Source organism: Mytilus californianus, unplaced genomic scaffold (assembly GCF_021869535.1).
Source record: "Mytilus californianus isolate M0D057914Y unplaced genomic scaffold, xbMytCali1.0.p SCAF_3, whole genome shotgun sequence".
Classification (NCBI taxonomy): Eukaryota; Metazoa; Mollusca; class Bivalvia; order Mytilida; family Mytilidae; genus Mytilus; species Mytilus californianus.
The window spans coordinates 97,813,725-97,835,836 of record NW_026262679.1 but is presented as its reverse complement, the minus strand read 5'-3'; the positions used below and the strand labels follow the sequence as shown (position 1 = coordinate 97,835,836).

The following is a 22,112-nucleotide window of genomic DNA, read 5'->3' as shown; positions in this document are numbered from 1 at the left end:
AACAGTAAAAGTGATGCCACCAAAACTCAAACTTGATCTGTGTATTGTGGTAATAAGCATTGTGTATAAGTTTCATAACATTTGGTTGAGGCAAACTAAGTAAGAGAACGGAAATGAAAAATTTTGCAATTTTTCCATTTATAAAGGGGAATAACTCGAGAACAGTTAAGGTGACGCCACCAAAATTCAAACTTGATCTGTGTTTTGTGGTAATAAGCATTGTGTACAAGTTTGATACCATTTGGTTGAGGCAAATTTAAGTTAGAGAACGGAAACCAATTTTGGGACGTACGGACAGACGGACAAGGGTAAAACTTAATGCCCCCTCCGCTTTGGAGTGGGCATAAAAACACAGACCGGATGTGGCAGCGTATCTATACATCCCACAACAAAAAAGACACTAATATCAAAATCTGAAAAAATGGCAGTTTAATAAAAAACACAACTACTTTCAGGATAAAAAAAAAAGAAGAGAAGTTTAATTTAAAGAAATAATAGACATCTACACTTACTATAAACAAAAGGAATGGAATAGATAAATCTTTATTGTTTGTGAACAAAACAAAATAGCCTTAAAAACAGATATTTTCTACAATTCTCTTACAGATAGCATTACCACAAAAAGGAGTAGGTTTCGATAATATGGCCCATATTTCTAGCTATCACATATGGATTTAAAGGCAATTATCAAAAGGTATAATTGTTATAACAATGAATGGATAGAAAACAATTTTTTTCTTTTTAAATTATGTAGCAGCTTTCTTTTATGACATCAAAATTAGCATATTTCACTTTTTAACTGGCTTTCATAAAAATAATAAAGAAACATAGCACATGCATTAAAAAAAATCTTTTACCATTATATTTGTTATAACAAATTACCTATCTGACTTTAATATTTGGTATGTCAAAACATGACCCGTATCATTCCTAGTCCTAAATGAGATTGAAATCAAAAGATTTCCGCAAATTTCACAACAAGAGTGCACATGCTGAAATGTCTCGCCTTCTTTACTTACCATTAATATTATGTTGATAGTCCTAAATGAAAGCTTTACTACAACTATTACATAAACTTAACATGATCCAAGAAAATGAAGTCAAGGTCATATAAACCAAACAAGAAATACATGTACACCTTACAATCATTCAAATACACTAAACATATTGATCAATGAATTGTGAAAATGAGGTCAAGGTCAGATGAACTATGCCAGGCAGACATGAACAGCTTACAATCCTTCCATACAACAAATATAGCTGACCTATAGCTTATAGTTTAAGAAAAACAGACTGAAACACATAAACTTAACTTTGACCACTGAACCATGAAAATGAGGTCAAAGTCAGATGACACCTGCCAGTTGGACATGTACACCTTACAATCATTCCATACACCAAATATAGTAGACCTTTTGCATAAAGTATAAGAAAAATGGACCAAAACACAAAAACTTAACTATAACCACTGAACCATGAAAATGAGGTCAAGGTCAGATGACACCAGCCAGTTGGACATGTACACCTTACAATCCTTCCATACACCAAATATATACTAGACCTATTGCTTATAGTATCTGAGATATGGACTTGACCACCAAACTTAACCTTGTTCACTGATCCATGAAATGAGGTTGAGGTCAAGTGAAAACTGTCTGACGGGCATGAGGACCTTGATAGGTACGCACATACCAAATATAGTTATCCTATTACTCATAATAAGAGAGAAATTAACATTACAAAAAATCACAACTTTTTTTTCAAGTAGTCACTGAACCATGAAAATGAGGTCAAGGACAATGGACATGTGACAGACGGAAACTTTGTAACATAAGGCATCTATATACAAAGTATGAAGCATCCAGGTCTTCCACCTTCTAAAATATAAAGCTTTTAAGAAGTTAGCTAACGCCGCTGCCGCCGGATCACTATCCCTATGTCGAGCTTTCTGCGACAAAAGTCGCAGGATCGACAAAAATGTGGGGTGTAATTAGCAACACTATATGAGAAAAGCTACACAAAAACTGTTCCATTTCACTTGCTCACATGTGCACACATCATTTGAACACATTTTTCATCTTGAAATAATGAACTTAGAATAAGGTACAAAATACTACAGCTTACCACACCTGCTCCTTTGTACAGATCAATCAAGGAATGCTTAAATGGCTATATTACTTTGGAATATTCTATTTTGGTGAAGCTAAACATGTACCAGTTATTACAAAAATAACGAGTGATCAGTAATGGCTAATAATAGAATTGTATGGAATTATTACTTTGATGATTGACATCATTTTATTGCTATTTACCTTTTCTATAATACACTCCATTATATAGCAGTTGAGGTCATGATCAGTTTGGTAAAAAATTAATAGAGAAATATGTATGCCACCAGGAACATATACATGTATATTGATTTACTGTTCCCAGATGCCACATAAAGTAATTTTTAGTTTGTTGCTCCCAGAAAAATTTGTTGTTTCCTTTTTTATTTACTTCTTCTTTTGCAACTATCAAATAGTGTGATGGGGAGTTCATTATATAGAACAGTTAAATTATAAGCATTATAAGCATTTGCTTTTTAGTTGAGATTCTCAGCCTTTTAATGAAATGATGCTTTGAGATAGACAACACAAGAATAGTTATAGCATTTTGTATCTTGGCTTTAATCATATGGTAGAAAAAGAAATGGTTTATACAAATATATATATATATATATGTATATACAAACAAGAACTACTAATAAAAAATAAATGGGGAATGTGTCCATGGGACACAGTTGATGCCCCCGCTTGCATATAACATTATAAAGGGATATTACTCAAGAACTGTAAAAGTGACGCTACCCAAATTTGTACTTGATCTGAGTTTTGTGGTAATAAGCATTGTTTATAAGTTTCATAACAATAAGTTGGGGCAAACTTAAGTTAGAGAACAGAAACGTAAAATTCAACAATTTTTCCATTTGTAAAGGTGCATAACTCTAGAACGGTAAAAGTGACACCACCAAAATTCGAACCTGATCTGTGTTTTGTGGTAATTAGCAATGTGCATAAGTTTCATTACATTTGGTTGAGGCAAACTAAAGTTAGAGAATGGAAATGAAAAATTCAGCAATTTTTCCATTTGTAAAGGGGCATAACTCTAGAACAGTAAAAGTGACACCACAAAAATTCAAACTTGATCTGTGTTTTGTTGTAATAAGCATTGTGTATAAGATTCATAACATTTGGTTGAGGCAAACTAAAGTTAGAGAATGGAAACCAATTTTGGGACATACAGACCGGCTGACGGACGTACAGACGGACGAGGGTTAAACTTAATGCCCCCTCCGCTACAGCGAGGGCATAAAAAGTGAAACATATGTACTAGCATGGTTGGGGGTATGAAAAAAAGATGTTTTAATGCTTTCTATTTTCCTAAATGTTTTCCTGTACTTGCTTTATTCCCAAAGTACTTAACAGCCAATTCTGAAAACAAGAATGTTTAATGCCTGCTATATTCCCAGTGTTTCTGTCAATTCTGGAACAGCAGATTTCTTTTTCCAATAAAACTAGTAAAAATTTAAGCAGCCATTTCAAAAGCATATGATTTATTTTTAAAAGTTTGATCATTTGTGGCCTTATTCAATTGGTAATAAGAAACAAGCCATTTGCAAAATACACATACATCCTGTAAGCATAACTTAACCATTAGACTGAAACATTTGTGTTATGGATGATTTTCTCAATTTGGTACATCTTCTTTGGTTAAATTTTTGTATATACACATGCAACAAGGTTTTCTATTACCCTTTATTTTCTAGAAAATAACATACCTTATTGGTATACATGTAAATATAAAGAGATTAAAAAGTAAATACAAAGTGTGTAAAAATAATAAATCATTATAGTCAATATCTTAGGTTCTAACTTCATGAACTTGGTTCATTATTTTTACTGCATGATTATTTCTGAATTCTGGTATACAAGCAAGTTCTCAAGCTTTGTTAGTTTAAGTTTGCTGATGAGGTGTAAAACATACACCAATCAATCAATATTGGTTTACGATATTCATATAGAATCTGTAATCCTAAGGTTATTTATATTTTTCCATGGAAAAAACTGTTAATTTTGAAACAATATATATATTTCAAATTTGACTTACTGTGGATTCATTATTATTCGTTGGATACCAATTTTCGTGGATTTCGTGGGTACAGGTAAACCACGAAATTAAATTTTCAACGAATGACAAATTTTCTATAGGCTTGTATGCAGACCTCAGAAAAACCACAAATTAAATATCCACGAACATACAAGTTTTCCTTTATCCACGAAAATTGATACCCACGAAAATAAATGAATCCACAGTAGCTTATCCTCTAAATAATGGAGATAAGCTGGCCATGAATTCTTCGGTAAATAGTCCTTTAAGTTAATTAGTATGAAAAACCTGCTGTCCATATAAATAATTTTGAAAGAAAAAACCACAACCTGAAAATACATGAATTCACAATACATCATAAGCAAGATATGACTACGCAGCTCCATCTATATGATTAAAATCACATACTGTATGAGGTAAATATTAATAAAATTGTGATAACAGGGCAGTGATATGAATGAGTATTTGTTCATCAAAATACCTTTATAGTAGATCATATATTTAATGCTCTTCATGATTTTTAATATGCTGTTAATTTTTTTTTATGAGAAGCTAATTTTGTCAAAAACGGTAAGCCAAAACTTTACATTTTACATGCAATTAATAAAGTTTAAATGCATAAAAATATTGAACAAAGATTCCATTTAAAATCTTGGATGGTTAAACCTGATGTGGTTTTAGCTGCTGATCATGAACAAAGCACCAACAATCAACTTCAAAAGACTTTGTTGTTTTAACAGAAAAAAGAAAAGGAGAATATTCTTTGTTGCAAATATGATATAATATTTATTGACATGAATCATCTACCAACATTCACATATATCCATAAATTCTGTGATTGTCATTTTTTTCCAACTTTGATTATACATATTACATTACTTGTTTAGACATAAGACACTGCAAAAAAATTAACAAAAATATTTTTTGAAGGATTAAATTGTATCTGATGTATCAAGTTTTTCTATTTTTTTTTTTTTTTTTGGCAAATTAAGTACTATAATGTTTTTTTTTTACCACCAATAATATAATTTCTATAATTTGACATGAACAATGCAATGTCATAATATACAGTATAAAAGTATAAAGAAAATGGATAAATGTTTGGTATCTCATTGTTGAAGGCCATACAGTTGTCTATAATTGCTTACAGTTGAACTTCAGTGGATAGTTGTCTCATTGGCAATCATACCACATCTCCTTATTCATATAAGGGGAACACATTCACACCACAAACTGAGCAAATATTTCATGGTGAGGTCATTTTAAAAGCTTGAAAAAAATTAAATAAAAATTGTATATCAAATTTTAAAGGAAACATCTCAAAACAATACAGCTGCAATTGAGTCCAAAGAGGTCATATTTATCAGTCATGACCTAAATTGGGACCAAAATGAATGAGATAAATATCCAAAACTCAGACTTTCAGAATTATGAAGATAATCCTGTTGTTAGTTATTCATCTATAAGTTATGAAAAGAATCAACCAGTTAACCATTTAGATACCTGTCTGGCAATAAAATATTTTGGAAATATTATGCAATACATATATAATATTTTTTGAATATTTTGATTTTATATGCTTCCTAAACAAAATTTAACAGGAATGTATATTTCTTGATAACAAAAATCACAATAATTGAGAACACTGTCTGTTAATGATATTTCGGAAAGTCTAAGTCGCATTCATATTATTAGACATCTTTGAAGTAAAATTATATCACTCATATTTCTAGAAATCTTTGTATTCAAAACAAGTTGTCAAATATTCATAGTAGATAGGGCCTAGACCTCGTCATGCTGACCCTTTATTTCTTAAAGCCAACATGTAATTCAAATAATGATATTTCTAGAATCATACAGGCTTTACTCTGAACAAGGCTTAAACTTGACAAAAATGAAAACTAAGACAATTGGTACCAGTATCAGGGACAAAAAAGAGCCAGCACATGTAAGCTATAAAACAAATGACTTATTTTTATACACAATCATAATGTTTCTCTCTAGTCTATTATCACTATTCACCATAACAACAGAAACATTATAGGACAATTCATTCTACAAAAATGGCCAAACTTTCATACAAACCTGAGTCAAAACCCATTTGCTTAACATCAAAATGCAAATAAAAAAGATAACATTGCGTAGTATTAACAATATAGTTGATCATGTAGGCTAAAGTACACTAAATTTATAAACTATGGAATTCAGATTCAATCACTAAGCTAATAAATACATGATATGATCTATCACCTAATAATATCACTAAATTAAAAAACAAACAATACATAAGCATTTCTTTGCTTAATCTTTGGTCCTTTAAGGTGAGGTAGAATAGCTGTATTTAGCATTTTTCAATTGAAGTTAGACTTTAAAACTGGTCTTTATCAATATTTTATCTATAACCCAGTCACCCTCCTGGTGAAAAACTTCATGTTTATCAGACAGTTTAAAAAGTGAAGAATTCAATTAACATGTCTCCCTTTTTTCTTTTTTTTTAATAGAGGATGGTCTTCAAAATAACTTTGTGGAAACTGGAAGATCTTAGACAAGACATCTACTTTATAATTAAGTTACTCCCTCTCCTCCTGCCCTTTAGAACAATAAAAAAATTCAAAACAATAATCTTTAAGCCTAAGTTAATGCAGTTTAAAAGGTATTTTTTAGATTTTTGAAAAGTTATTCAAGATAGTTACAGAACAAACAAAAATTTCAAAACAATAATACTTAATATGATTTGTAACAAGGGAGGTTATAATATAATGAAATAAACTTCAGTTAAACAATGGTAAGGTATTTCGGTCAAAATGATGATGGCACGTCATAAAAGTCATCAAAATTTTCATAGATAACAAAACACAAATGGATTTATACATAAAAAAATAAGTTAATAAATTTTCAAAAATATATAATAGTACCGTATATAATTATAATAAACAACTTTATATTTCTTTTTCTTAATTTTTATGTCTTGATGTAAATCTAATTGTATATCATTTTCTGAAGTTTTATCTTTTTTTTTCAAATTTTTAAAAAGATAACATCCTTCATTGTCTTCCAACTGTAGGAATTTAACAAATCAATACAAGATACCACCACTCACATCATAGCAAATAAACAAGCTAATACAATATAAAGGTAAGCTTTATAAGGATATTGGTACATATGTAAACAATCTAACAAAGCATATATTGGTCAATAGTGTTATACCATAAATAAAAAAATACATACATTAATTTCAATGTGTAAAAGTATAGCACATTTAACATATAATTTTAATTGTAAACAACATGAGAATGTGATCTTTAAACAATATCTTGATATATTGAGGAAGCTGAGTTTATGATTGGACTTATGATATGTTTTCACATTAAATTGTACTGGAGATGGAGATACCCATATTTTGCTGTAATAACTTAGACAGAAAAGAAATAGGGTTTGCCTAATCTACCTCTAATATTATCAGTTTTCTCTCAGATTTGTTTAGTTTGAATCTGATAAGCTTTCTTCATCATCCAAAATTTGTGTTAGCTGGTGAGGGGTGTTTGCATAAAGGTGAGGTACAGTACTGTCTGATCTCTGTAAACGCTTCCTCCTTTCTTCAGCCTCTTTGAACTCTCTGGAGCGACTGGCCATCACCTCTGCTTCTTGTGGTAATCTGTCTTCATGTCGAACTGTTGACTCATGAGGCATCTATATAAGATACATAAAAATAAAAAACAAGTGATTTTCAAAAATTATGTTCAATGGCAATTATTTTCAGAATATTTTAAAATAAAATAAATAACTTTTTCCATTGTAAGAAAAGCATTTATCTTAAGAATCATTTCTAAAATAAATCATTTTGCGGTGGCAGTCATTTTGTTTTTAAATTGGCACAAAATTTACATATTTAAGGAGGTACAATTATACAATAAAGGAGTGCAATATTCATCCAATCTTTGCAACTTTTTCAATCATAAACCTGATTACATGATTCCCATTGAGTTCTGTGCTATAAATAAACAAAGCTGCCAGGTATGATTTTAGATGGGACAGTCCAAGAGACAATCCAGGACCATTCTACTAAAGTTTTGTTCAATTTGGCGAAGGAATTTTAAGGATATGTCAAAAAGTGTCTCTCCCAATCAGAGAATATAATGGCCATTTCAAATTTCAAATGATAGGCAGTCAAGCAAGATAAAGATTTGAGGATCAGTCAAGGCAATTGTTTAATTTGGCATAACACCTTCAAAGCCATCCAATTTTTGTTTAGCCTATCAGCAGCTTTGACTATCAGGTTGGATGACGGGCAAACCTGCCAGAAAGATTTCTAAAAGGAGGACCACAAAAGAACCATTTTACTACAGTAAAATTTGCTCATTGGAAAAGGTCATAATTTTAAAAGTTTTTTGGTCCGACTGGAAATGACTTATGCCAAGCGATTGCCATAGTTTGGACCTGTTGAGCTTAAAATTGGTCTTAATCAAAAACAGATTTCCAGCAAAAAGTACATAGTTAAAAAAATTTACAAGTATAACAATATATCAAAACTCTTCAAAGTTTTTCCCCTATCAGTGCATTTGGTTATTCTTTTTAGGTCTCTTTTGGCCATATAGCTCCTCAAATATTCAAGTACACACTCATGCATTTATACATCCTTGGCTTTCAAAATTTTGGGGTTTCGAGCGTTCCTGATTCCTGATAAAGGTAAATCCAGAAATGCATTCAGACCCAGCAAATCTATGAAGTGTTGTTTTCACTTTCTAGCACTTGGCCAATTGGTAGTCACCAAGGGTATCATCAGAATAATTAAAAAAAAAACAACTAAGGTTCAAACTCCCTCAGGAAAAGTTGACCTTAGTTGGATTTGGTTATCATTTTTAGGTCTCTTTTGGTCATATATAACGTCAAGTATTCAATGTGTTATTTATATACATCCTTGGCATTCAAAATTTTTGGGTTTGAGCGTTTCCTGATGAAGGAAAATGCAAAAAAAAACGCTTCAGGCTGTAATAAGACAGTACTTTAGTTCTCTGTTTGAATTTTTCCTGAATTTTACAGGGGAAATATCAACTCTGTGTGAACTTATCTTTTATAGTTTTTCATTTGTAAGAAAATATATAAAAAGTTAATCTACCGGTACCATTAACTAATTGACAGTAGATGTATTACATACCAACATAGCAGGTGACCTAAATACATAGGAAAATGGATAATGAAGCAAATTGAGGAAAGAAGCAGCATACAAATCAGCATATCTCATCACTTGGTTACCAAAAAACGTCTGTCGAGAACCTATAAAATCAAACACCAATTAATCTAACGAACGATATAAATTGTACAGTTAAAAGAAATGAACAAGTGCTGTACAAGGCTTAATGTTACGGTACAATCAATGTGCAAAACTAAAGATTTTTATAAGATTTTATATCAAACTTAGGTGGTCCGAGTACACAGTTATTTCGTAGTGCATTTCTTTTAGACAATAAATGAAAATAAAAAAAATCCCACCTGCGCTTTATCAATAATATTTTTACAGTGTGTTGTACTACTTTTGGGACAAATTATATCAAAATTATAGAAAACTTCATCAGCTCTTAACTCAAAATATGGACAATTTTATGTTAAGGGGGTCTTCAATCTTTTGACAGCTTCCGAAGTGCTAATTTTTAACATTTTTCAGCTGGACCAAATCACTACTTTACTTTAAAATTCATAACCCAAATTTTTTTACAGTGTCATTTCACCCCCCTACTTGCTATTTGAGTCATAAAACATGGAGAAATAAATTTGGAAGGGGTATAAAAAAAATTGGCAAGTAAAACACTGTCCACACTAGGGACTATATTCGTGGACAACGAAAATCAAAGGACGATAACTGTGTACTAGGACCAGGTATGTTGAAAAAAACTGATAAAAAAAATGCATTTTGCTCTTACTATTATCTTAAATATTATTAAAGGAAACTTTTTAAATAAATACACATTTGTAATCTTATGTTCTAGCTTGAAAACTTTTAGAGGGGTAAGCCAAACAAACCATGTACCCCCATGCATAATTTCCCCCAAAATGACAAGGTTCGACATCCTCATACCTGTCAACCTCTGAACCTGAAAATGTCAGGTCATAACGCGTACAAACTTTTTCAGTCCAATTTTAGTATTGAGAGTTTTTTTTATATACTATAACATATACATGTACCACTGAGTTTCCTGAAAATAATCACTTTTGTATTTGTTAAGTATATAAATATTTATCATTAATTAAATAACTTTCTAAAGCAATGCCCTTTTATTGTTTTATTCACACTTGTTAACTTCTTCTTGTTAATGAATGTCATAAACCCCAGCCATACATGTAGTTAGAAATCAATATTATAGCTAATGTGCTCCTATACACAGGAGGAAGATAAAAAGAAAGAAGTTAGTGTGTTTCCTTTCAGTGTAATATTTAGAGCATATGGATTTGATTTAAAGCTTTTACATTTAAGTGATAACAAATTTATTCTTTCTAAAAGAAATGTATTAAAAGGTTCAAATTGTTTAAAAATGATTTCTACAGGATATTTTGATATTTGCAAATGGCAAATCTTTTAATCAGGACATAGAATTTTATTTCATAACCTCCGACAAGATATTCTAGTGTTTACTCCCCTTGGCCGTCAATAGATGGCAGCACCGTAGCCCTTTAAAAGCTTTGTTCCAAAGATTTGGTTTCATTCTCCAATATGGCTCGCTCGCAGCATCATCAACTATCGGACAACGCTTTGTATTCACCGTATTCTCAGTAACTTTTTATATATCAGTGGAATTTTTATATTTATATTAATTCACTTATTTTCAAATTTCTGTGGTACAATTAACAAACAATCCTCGAATTGTTACTTTTCAATCAAATGTAATGTTTTGATAGCTGCCATTGGTACGGTAAATAAGCAAATTCTAATTTCAATTGTTTATTTTTTCAAAGGAAAAACGCTGAGAAAATCGAAAGTATATTTGATATCTAAATACTGGAAACAATACCAGTCAGAAATACGGGTGAAAATGGGTCATTTTCTGAAATCTCGGGTTATTTGAATACCCGGCGGGTATTTAAAAAATCCCTGAAGGGGGAAATTCTCGGGTTACACCCACAGACTACGGGTCAGTTGACAGCTATGCATCCTATCATTTGTTGAAATTTAAAGAAAATAAAATTCAAAACAACATGCACAACCTCAGTATATGTTCTGAACACCCGGTTTTATAAAATTGTAGCTCTTAATTCAAGGAGGAGTTAGTTGAGCAAACAATATACCCTATGTAGGACCAATGGACAGATAAACATGGGTAAAACAATATGCCCCTAACATTTTGTTGCGGCCGCATAAAAAAAAAAAACCATTAAGGTAGATCATAGGTATATATTTCTTGAGATAGAATTTTCTTATACTTTGCCAAAACAAAGATTTTACTATGCTTTTGTCAAAAATATAATAAAAAGTATGGGTCACCGTGCTATTTTCCAAGCTATGAGTCGTTGAAAATTGCCTAAATTTGGTTAGATTGTTCATGAAAAAACACATTTGTGTGCATAAAAAGAAATCTATGAGATAGAATTTTGAAATAAATTGTGAGAAGATAGGTTTTATAATATGTTTTATGAAAATAAAAAGAAAAAATGGTGTCACGGAACTTGTTTTCTTGCTACAAGTAAAAGTAAAAAAATTCCCTATCAGTCCAGTATATTTTTTTTACTAAAAGAGTTGTTTCCCCTTAAATGGCTTATTTTAAAAAATTGATTCTAAAAACACAAAATTTGATATTTGTTTAAATATTTTGGATAATACAATAAATCACCAAGTTTTCTTTATATAAATAAACAGTCTAACCAATAAATTTCAAATCTTTCTCCAAATTTGCAGATTTGGGCAAATAACTAAACTGATTTTGTACTGCGATTGTACAATCCAAGATGGCGGTATACCATGAATCTACCTTAAAATGTGTAGCTATTTTCACTTTCCATTAGCACATAAGGAAAATAAAAGTGTTTTTTTTTCATAAATTATTCAGTTTAGTTTAATTAATCTGAATTGTATGCATAATCAGAAAGCAATCTGTGACAGAGACTACCCAGCATGACATAGGCCATGCTCATGCTCTACATACTTACCACTTCTAAAGAGACTTCCCAGCATGCCATAGGCCATGTCCATGTGATGAGTTACATCCTAGAAAGTATTATCAAATAATTAATGTATGAAAATCTACTAAATATATTTCTCACAAATGCTTTATTTCTTGTTCATTTTAACTTGAATTATAATCCAACATTGATAGTCTTATGCTTACAAGATCTTACAAATGATTTTTGATGCATATAATAAGCAATGTCGCAAAAACAACGTATTCAACTTAGATGAGTTATTATCTGCCCTTGCTACTGATTCATTCGACTCAGTAGGTCACTGGATATTTGATTGAAAATCATATATAAACAAGATTTTATAATGGTTTGCAATTTTACTGACCAAACTTATTTTATAATTTTACTTAAAAGATGAACGACCTCTGCTGTAGAAATATACATGAATTGTAAAATCAAATCAGGATAAAACTTATTTTATTTTGACCTTAATTTGTTCTAACTTCTATTCGTTTACAGATAAACAAAAATCAGATAGAGACCAAAACGTAAAAATGACTCTATTGATAAGATCCTTACCCTAATGGCTTTCTGGATATTACTAATGTCAGGCTTGGTTTTGGAACTGCTATCTAAATTTCTGAAATGTAAAAGATATTTTATAATAAACAATGTTATTTCAAAATAATTTAATGGTAGTCTAAAGCTTCTATATCTACCAAAGATTTGACAGCCTTAGTAAATATAAGAAAATCAAAATAACCTGAAATGGCATTTTTCCTTTCTTCCACAGCCTCCCATGTATATTGCAAGCATGACCAAGAGTAAAAAGGCAAGTCCCCAGTTTAATAATTCTATGTATTAATTATATATATTCTTAATAAGTTAGCATTAAATAAAACTTGAAAGTGTTCCAGTGTTTACCTGTACATTTTGTACTTATACATAAACACCTTTGTTAATATTTGATGTAAATTTGATATTTCACGTCGTTGCATTACAAACCTTTTACCTTTAAAATGAACTTCATAGTAGCAAGATAAGACATACCTATATATTTCTCCTATATTAGCATCAAAATCTTCTAGTTGTGTGAAGAAGTCCTGTTTTTCTGTCCACACTCTTAGTTCATGTGCTAATTCTGGTACAATAAGGAATGTTCTCCAACCTCTCATTTTCTTGGATTTCAAAATGTCACCGAATATATGGTCTCCAATATAAAGAACTTCCTTGTCTAAAACTCCCATGATATCAGAAAACACATCAACAGAACCTTAAATGAACATATAATTCAAATTTGAAGCAAATTAAATTATTGTGCACAACAAAAAACAACACAGGTTTACAAACAACTACATGTCAATTTTATTGTTACTTTGCTTGAATATAAGATGATTGATTGATTGATGGTAGCATAGCATCCTGCTACAAATATTGCATGTTTACATTCAGGAAGATGAAAGTCAGTTTTATATGATTGAAGCTCATTAGGTTAGTCTGAAGAGGATGTTACATCATTCCAACATTTTAGTCCGACTCTGAGCAAATTAGTTTTGGAGGAATGCTAGTTACTTTGTTGAAATTCTGCACATACCAATATCAAAGTATTTGGTTTGACCAGAGGTGAGACTATCACAAGGATTTACTACTAAAAATCTATGCAATGTATAGTGGGACATGAAAGTAGTGTATGCTTATGCACCAAAAAGATCCACATGTATTTGCACCTACCACAATCAACTGTTTTGTGAAAATGTGTCTATAATTTAAAAGTTTACAAATATCTCGAAGCTCCATACTATAGGTTAAGTAAAAACACATATATAAGATGCATAAAATCCTAAAATATGCACATTCATTAAACTTTTAAAGCCCATACAAACAGATGTAAACAATTCAAATTTACCAATTTGTCCTTTTTTACCTTCCTTAATAAAGAGTTCCATTTCGTTTAATTTCAACTGGGTTTACGCCTGTACTGATATTAATGCAACATCATACAAAATATTATTAATTTATCACAAGTAGTTCCTATCAATCTTACTTAAGCAGAAAACTTAATATTTAAAATCGATAATTAATTCAAGGGCAGGCCCTCAAAATAGTCATCAAACTGATATGTACTGGTAGTAATGCAACTTCATACAAAATATCATTGATATATAACAAGTAGTTCCTATCAAACTAACTTAGGCAGAAAATTTAACTTTTAAAATCACTAATTAATTCCAAGTCACTGAACCATAGACTTGGGGCAGCGCATAAAAACAGTCATCAAACTGATATGTACTGATAGTAATGCAACTTCATACAAAATATCATTGATCTATAACAAGTAGTTCTTATCATACTAACTTAAGCAGAAAACTTAAAAATTGTTGACGCCAACAGCAAGGTCGTCATCATCATTGTCGCCAGAAAAGCCATCCCTATGTCTTGATTTCCGTGACTTTTGTCACAGGCGAGACAATAAGAGAATTGCTATAATCTTGATTGGTTGTTGTGTACAGCCGTTATTGTTTATTTTTTTAATCCACCGAGAGGACTCTTCTGTATATCAAAGGATAACAATATATATTTCCCTTTGCTTCAAAAATTGTGTAATGAAAAGCAATGGGAATCTTTATTTTTTTAACTAAAAAATATTGGCTGGCCTAATAAATTTTTTAATTCTAACAAGGTTTTGTTTTAAAAATCAACTTTCTTAAGTTCTGTATCTCAAAAAATGCTAAATGTACTATTGTAGCCTATGAAAAAACAGTTGCACTTCCAAAATCAAAAACATGGGAATATGTTCATTCATTATACAGACCAACTACTATACACTTTAGTTAAAACTGATGCATTACTTATGCCCAGCTGTGCCTAAAGGGCTGTTAGGAAAAGATACACATCATTACAAGAGAATATTACCTCCAGAATAGATCTTTCCCGATTTAATTGGTCCTGTATGTGAACCAATCTGTAACTTTCCTGTGTCCTGAAGAATACAATTTTACATGCTACTGCTATTATATACAATTTTACGGATAATTTTTGTTGTTTGAAAAAAAACTCTACTTCGGTCCAAGGAAATTTAATAAGTGGTCAGCAAGTAAAAAATAAGGGCACAACATGTCTGTTAGAGGTAAAGGTTTCTCTAATAATCATTATCTATAAAATTGAGAATAGAAACAGGGAATGTGTCAAAGAGACAAAAACTCGACCAAAGAGCAGAAAACAGCCCAAGGCCACCAGTGGGTCTTCAACACAGTGAGAAAATCCCGCACCTGGAAGCAATTGTTTGCAGTGAGGGTGAATGAAATCACATATAGACAAAATTGTGGTTTTTTTTTGTGACACTAGGGATGTTTTCAAAATTATGTCTTTTAATAGATATTGTTTATAAATAGAAATTGTAAAAGGTTCCACAAAACCCTGTTTATGTTGACTACCAAAAACTAAGTCCAATAAACAATAAAAAACGGGAAAAAGGAAATCATTTCAAACCTTTTTCTTAAGTTATTGATGTCTAAAAAATTAAATCCTAGACTGTATCTGAATGTTAATTGCAAAAAAAAAACAAATCTTTTTATCATTGAAATACTGAAAAATGAAAACAATATGTTTAGTATTTTGCTAGGCATATGGTCTTTTGATCATAAAACAGCTTCTGTCCAAGTTTCGAAAAATTCCATGAAGGTTTGACAAAATAATTGATGTCTACAAAATTCTAACTTTAGACTGTATCTTATTTGAAACTGCAAAATTAAGTCCATTTATTAGTAAAATAATGGTCTACTTATGAAAATATTCTTCACAAAATGGTGTTCAAAAAAATTACTGTTTACTATATAAATAATGATGTACTCATAATTTTCTTATTTTTGCCACTTTGGAACATTTACAATGGATGACTTGTCTTCATGCACTTCCAAAAGGGTTCTAAACAACAGATCCTTTTCCCCAATACAATTCTTTATGCTCAATTATATGTATATGACAAAAGGAGATGTAAGGTCAGCGTCAGCAAGAGAGCGAAAATACAACCCCAAAAAACGCAAAACAATAAAAATACATATGAGTCAGCTACTTTCATGTTCAAAATATATGTGTGAAGCAAAAGACACATAAAAAGAATGAATGAAATGAAACAGTCATCTTACCCTAACTACTTCACGTAATATTGTTCCTCCTTCAAAAAATAAAGGTTTTCTAGCATCTACCACAATGTAATCAAAATAGTCTGTCCAATCTCTCTGAAATAACAAAAAAACATTACATGAAACAAGATATATGATTAGAACATGATTAACTCACCAGTCAAAAATAAATCTGATATTTCTGATGATTTTTACTATTTAAACTTTCTATCATTAGGATTAACATTTTTACACATTTAGGGTAAACCCTTATACACTAATAAGATTCAAATGAGACTAGGAACTTTGCTACCTTTAAATTCATTCACTTGAATAAGTTAGAAATGAAATATAAGAATACTGCTTCCTAATTACAAATTCTTAGTCTTACCTTTTCATCATAATCAAGAAGATATTTCATCACTTTCTGAAATAAAAATAACCTTTTAAAATTGTACCCTAAATATAATAAAAAGAAAGAAATTTCTTAATTTGTTTCTTAATTTTTCGCATTCACTTTGCATTGTAAGTATTTATCTAATCAGTCTTGATTCTTCAGAGTTCAGTTGTATTTCATTTCAACATCACCTATATATTTGTAAAAACACAATCAATGCCAGTGTTCACTATTAGAAATCACTTATCACTGTAAGAAACCACCATCACTCATGTTACCTATCACTGTAACAAAACATCACTCATGTTACCTATCACTGTAACAAACCATCACTCATGTTACCTATCACTGTAACAAACCATCACTCATGTTACCTAACACTGTTAGAAACCACCATCAATGTCACCTATCACTGTAAGAAACCATCATTCATGTCACCTATCACTATAAGAAGCCATCACTCATGTCACCTATCACTGTTAGAAACCACCATCAATGTCACCTATCACTGTTAGAAACCACCATCAATGTCACCTATCACTAAGAAACCATCACTCATGTCACCTATCACTAAGAAATTATCACTCATGTCACCTATCACTGTAAGAAACCATCACTCATGTCACCTACCGCTGTTAGAAACCACCATCAATGTCACCTATCACTAAGAAACCATCACTCATGTCACCTATCACTGTAAGAAACCACTGTCACTTGTGTAACCTATCACTGTAAGAAACAATCACTAATGTCACCTATCACTGTAAGAAACCATCACTTATGCCACCTATCACTGTGAGAAACTATCACTCATGTCGCCTATCACTAGTACTGTAAGAAACAATCACTAATGTCACCTATCACTGTAAGAAACCATCACTTATGCCACCTATCACTGTGAGAAACTATCACTCATGTCGCCTATCACTAGTACTGTAAGAAACAATCACTCATGTCATGTATCACTGTAACAAGAGTGCAAAAACTAAAATGTCTTGCATGCTTTACTGATCAGGATTGATTCATGATAAAGGCTAAGTATCATATAAACTAAACATTATCAATGATCCATGTGAATGAGGTTAAGGTCAGACATGTACATCTAACAATCATTATATGCAAAAATATAGTTGACCTCTTACTTACAGTATCTTAGAAAGAGACCAAAACACAAAAACTTTACATTGACCAAAGAACCATGAAAATGAGGTCAAGGTTTGATGATATCTGCAAGACCGACATGTACACCTTAAAATCATTCCATACACCATATATAGTTGATCTATTACTTATAATATCTAATAAAAAGAGCAAAACACAAAAACTTGACATTCACCAATGAACCATGAAAATGAGGTATACAGTTTTTTCAGCAGTCTAATCATCATCAATGTCACCTATCACTGTAAGAAACCATCATCAACATCACCACTTTGAAGTAAGGCAATCAACAATCAAAGGCCACTAAGAATCATTCTTCTTTTTTAACTATAGAAGCACTGAAAGGTATTGTGCATACTGTTTAAAAATAAACTATATTTGCCCACCATAGTTACACATTAAAATAATTCTGTAGTTTTTGATGGTACTATTAACCCCAAAAATTATTTCTTTACTAGTATAAGAAACTAAAAAATTATCCTTAACTGGTACTAGAAACCAAACGAATTACTTTCCTTCTGGTACTAGCAACCCAACAAGTTATTCTTAACTGGTACTAGAAACACAATAAATTACTTCATCACTGGTACTACAAACCCAACACTTCTTTAATGGTACTACAAACCCAACACTTCTTTAATGGTACTACAAACCCAACACTTCTTTAATGGTACTAGAAACCCAACACTTCTTTAATGGTACTACAAACCCAACACTTCTTTAATGGTACTACAAACCCAACACTTCTTTAATGGTACTACAAACCCAACACTTCTTTAATGGTACTACAAACCCAACACTTCTTTAATGGTACTAGAAACCCAACACTTCTTTAATGGTACTAGAAACCCAACGCTTCTTCACTGGTACTAGAAACCCAACACTTCTTTACTAGTACTAGAAACCCAACACTTCTTTACTGGTACAAATGTACTCGAAACCTAACACTTCTTCACTGATACTAGAAACCCAACACTTCTTTACTGGTGCTACAAACCCACCACTTCTTTACTGGTACTACAAACCCACCACTTCTTTACTGGTACTACAAACCCACCACTTCTTTACTGGTACTACAAATACACCACTTCTTTACTGGTACTACAAACCCAACACTTCTTTAATGGTACTAGAAACCCAAGATTTCTTCACTAGTACTAGAAACCCAACACTTCTTTACTGGTACTAGAAACCTCAACACTTCTTTACTAGTACTAGAAACCCAACACCTTTTTACTGGTACAAATGTACTCGAAACCTAACACTTCTTCACTGATACTAGAAACCCAACACTTCTTTACTGGTACTACAAACCCACCACTTCTTTACTGGTACTACAAACCCACCACTTCTTTACTGGTACTACAAACCCAACACTTCTTCACAGTTACTAGAAACCCAACATCTTTTTTTTGGTACTAGAAACCCACCACTTTTTTACTGGTACTAGAAACCCAACACTTCTTCATTGGTACTAGAAACCCAACACTTCTTCACTGGAACTAAAAACTCAACACTTCTTTACTGGTACTAGAAACCCAACATTTCTCCACTGGTACTAGAAACCCAACACCTTTTTACTGGTACTAGAAACCCCAAAACTTTTTTACTGGTATTTGAAACCCCACAATTTTTTCCAATTGAGTATAAATGAATACGCTGTAAACATTTCTTAGAAATCAATACTGGTACAATTATTTAAAGGTATTATGACAGGAGGTACACAATACATTTGTGCACTGAAATGTAAGTAAAAGTTTTACTGATATATATATCAAATGGTTTATGAGAAGTTGAAATGAGAGAGATTGATAGACAGACTGATATCCCACCAATTTCCACCTTTTCATTTGACAATTAGAAGTGGGAGTACATCTTTTAGTTCTGGTCATCCACAATATGTTACTGGCATAGACTCATTCACAACTGCAATATAATTCAATGGTTTTAAAATTCTCCAGCTCTTTTTTTCTTCTATGAGGAGGGTTGATATATAAATTGTACTTCTGTATCAAGTGTAAAACACACGAGACAGTTCGGGGCATCTGTGGCCGACAAGTCTAAGTAGTTCATCTACAGCAATCACTAGCCTGTAAACACTGAGGTTGTGAGTTCAAACCCCAACCTTGGCAGGTGCATTTGACTTCGATCTTAATTGACAAGGATTGCCAGTTTTCCTGTGAAAGATCAGTGCTTCTCTCTGGGCACTCTGGCTTCCTCCACCAATAAAAACTGGCCTCCACAATATAGCCAATAGTGCTAAAAGAGGCATTTAACACCATCAATCAATCAATACAGCTAAATATGTAAAACATAATAGTCGAGTGTGTAGATATATCATATAGCAAGAGATTCGTTGGTGGAATCTGTTTCTCTAATGATTTTCAAATTTAATCTTTCTATTTTGATGATCTGCAACAAGATGATTTTATTCTTATGTGAAGTCATCTGACATGGCTTTCTTTTTTCTTGACGTCACAATATAAATTCAGAGCAAAGCAAGCAAATATGATGCTAATAATTGACTTTTGACCAATAAAGGAATGAGATCAAACAAACCTCTCATTGGTTAATCAAATTAAAGAAGAAAGTGTCTGAGGACACAAAAGCTTGCTTATAATACATGTATGTGAAAATACTTTTGGGACGGACAGACGGTCAAGGGTAACACTTAATGATCCCTTCGCCTAGCAGCGGGGGCATAAAAAATAATCAACTAGACGACAAAAGTATAAAAAAATTGAGAATTTGATGAAAAAAAAAATATTCCTAAATTGATGTTTGAACAAACATCAATTTAGGAATATTCTATCATTAAATTCTCATTTTTTTCAAATCTTTGCCTTCTAGCTGATTATTCTTTTTATTGAGAATTTGATGATAAGATATTCTTTAATTGATGCTTGTTCGGTCTGTGTTATATTATTACTTTGTTACCTCATCCATGTAATTTTAACAAATGAACGCTACACAAAGTTTTCTGCCTTCATATATTAGAATTAGTACTTACATTTGTGTATATATAATCACTATTTGTTGCTAAAAATACTTTAGATCCATGTAGTCTCATTCTAAAAATAAAACACGGAAACAAAATAAACAAAAGAACAGTGTTCCAATGCCTCCCATCCTGGCACATCATATTTATCCAAGGGAAACAACTCCAATAATTTTCTTTTCGAGTGTAAAAATCATTCATGTTTCCAAGATATTTCTCTTATAAACCTTTGCTATAATGTTAATTAAAATATGACAAGAAATATAGACATGTTGGCATTAACAAACACAATTTTCCATAAAGATCACACTTACAAAGGCACAACTCTGGTAAAATTGGTTGGTGTTGAGTTTCCAACTTGTCTTAATATAAAATTTTTATATAAATTATAACTTCAAAAGTAAAAGTCACAATAATATATGATTCAAGCTTATAGCTTTGTCAGCATATTATATTGTGTTAAGAACTACATCTAGTCAAGTTGGTTTTTGTAGAAGCCTATAAGCTACCTCTTGTTCTAGTTTAATTGCTATGTCATTGTTAGTGCACAAGGAATTTGTTTCCCCTTCTTATTCTGACAGTTGTTGACAGTTTATTATAATGGTTTATAAACGCATCCCAAACAGAACAGTAAAAAAAAAATCAAATATGCATATTCTCACCTGTCTAAAAGAATTGGTAATCTGTCATCTTTTATGACATATTTCTCTAAATTTTTTGCTGTTTCTGTTTTCAGAGGGCCCTGAAAAAAATAGCTTTTATTTTTCCATTGTAAATAGCAGTTGCAGATAATGACAATTTAATGTATGTTTTATTAGCAATTAGAGTTATCTTTCTTTTGTTGCAATTTTGTAAGAATCAAATATTTTGATCGAAAGTTTTCTAGGTAAAAGTTTTTTAAAAGACTCTTTTATTCAGAAAATAAACATCCACTTAGTGTCACAACTTGACATTTTTGTTAAAAGTAGTACTGAAATCAACTGTGAGTCAAAAGATCTATTTGCTATATATCAAAATAATCTTTAGGAAGTACTATTGTTGATTGTAAAAAGTTAAAAATACTTAAATAAAATAAATCTGACACTGACTTATTGGCTAGCTTAGTTGGGGGGACTACTAATGATTCAAGGTAAGTAGTCCTGCAAGGAAATAATTGGCCCTTCAACATGTCAATTGA

General features: G+C 31.3%; 1 protein-coding gene across 2 annotated transcripts in view; it reads right to left on the bottom strand.

Moving 5' to 3' along the window:
* Positions 1-449: 449 nt before the first annotated feature.
* Positions 450-22,112, bottom strand: part of LOC127733300 (cytosolic purine 5'-nucleotidase-like) — a 108,839-nt gene continuing 87,176 nt past the window's right edge. Inside the window, exons 9-19 of one of the 2 annotated variants that reach the window (XR_007997069.1) lie at positions 21,598-21,677; positions 20,948-21,008; positions 16,771-16,806; positions 16,404-16,496; positions 15,172-15,238; positions 13,309-13,531; positions 12,838-12,898; positions 12,286-12,343; positions 9,305-9,423; positions 4,354-7,839; positions 450-4,144 (exon numbers count right to left, since the gene is read on the bottom strand). Coding sequence is in view for 1 of the 2 variants with exons in the window: in XM_052242662.1 (XP_052098622.1) it covers positions 7,630-7,839; positions 9,305-9,423; positions 12,286-12,343; positions 12,838-12,898; positions 13,309-13,531; positions 15,172-15,238; positions 16,404-16,496; positions 16,771-16,806; positions 20,948-21,008; positions 21,598-21,677 (1,008 nt within the window). In the remaining variant the exon portion in view is untranslated. Of the gene's footprint in view, positions 7,840-9,304; positions 9,424-12,285; positions 12,344-12,837; positions 12,899-13,308; positions 13,532-15,171; positions 15,239-16,403; positions 16,497-16,770; positions 16,807-20,947; positions 21,009-21,597; positions 21,678-22,112 lie in introns of both variants that reach the window. The other variant, XM_052242662.1, reaches the window with a different exon arrangement.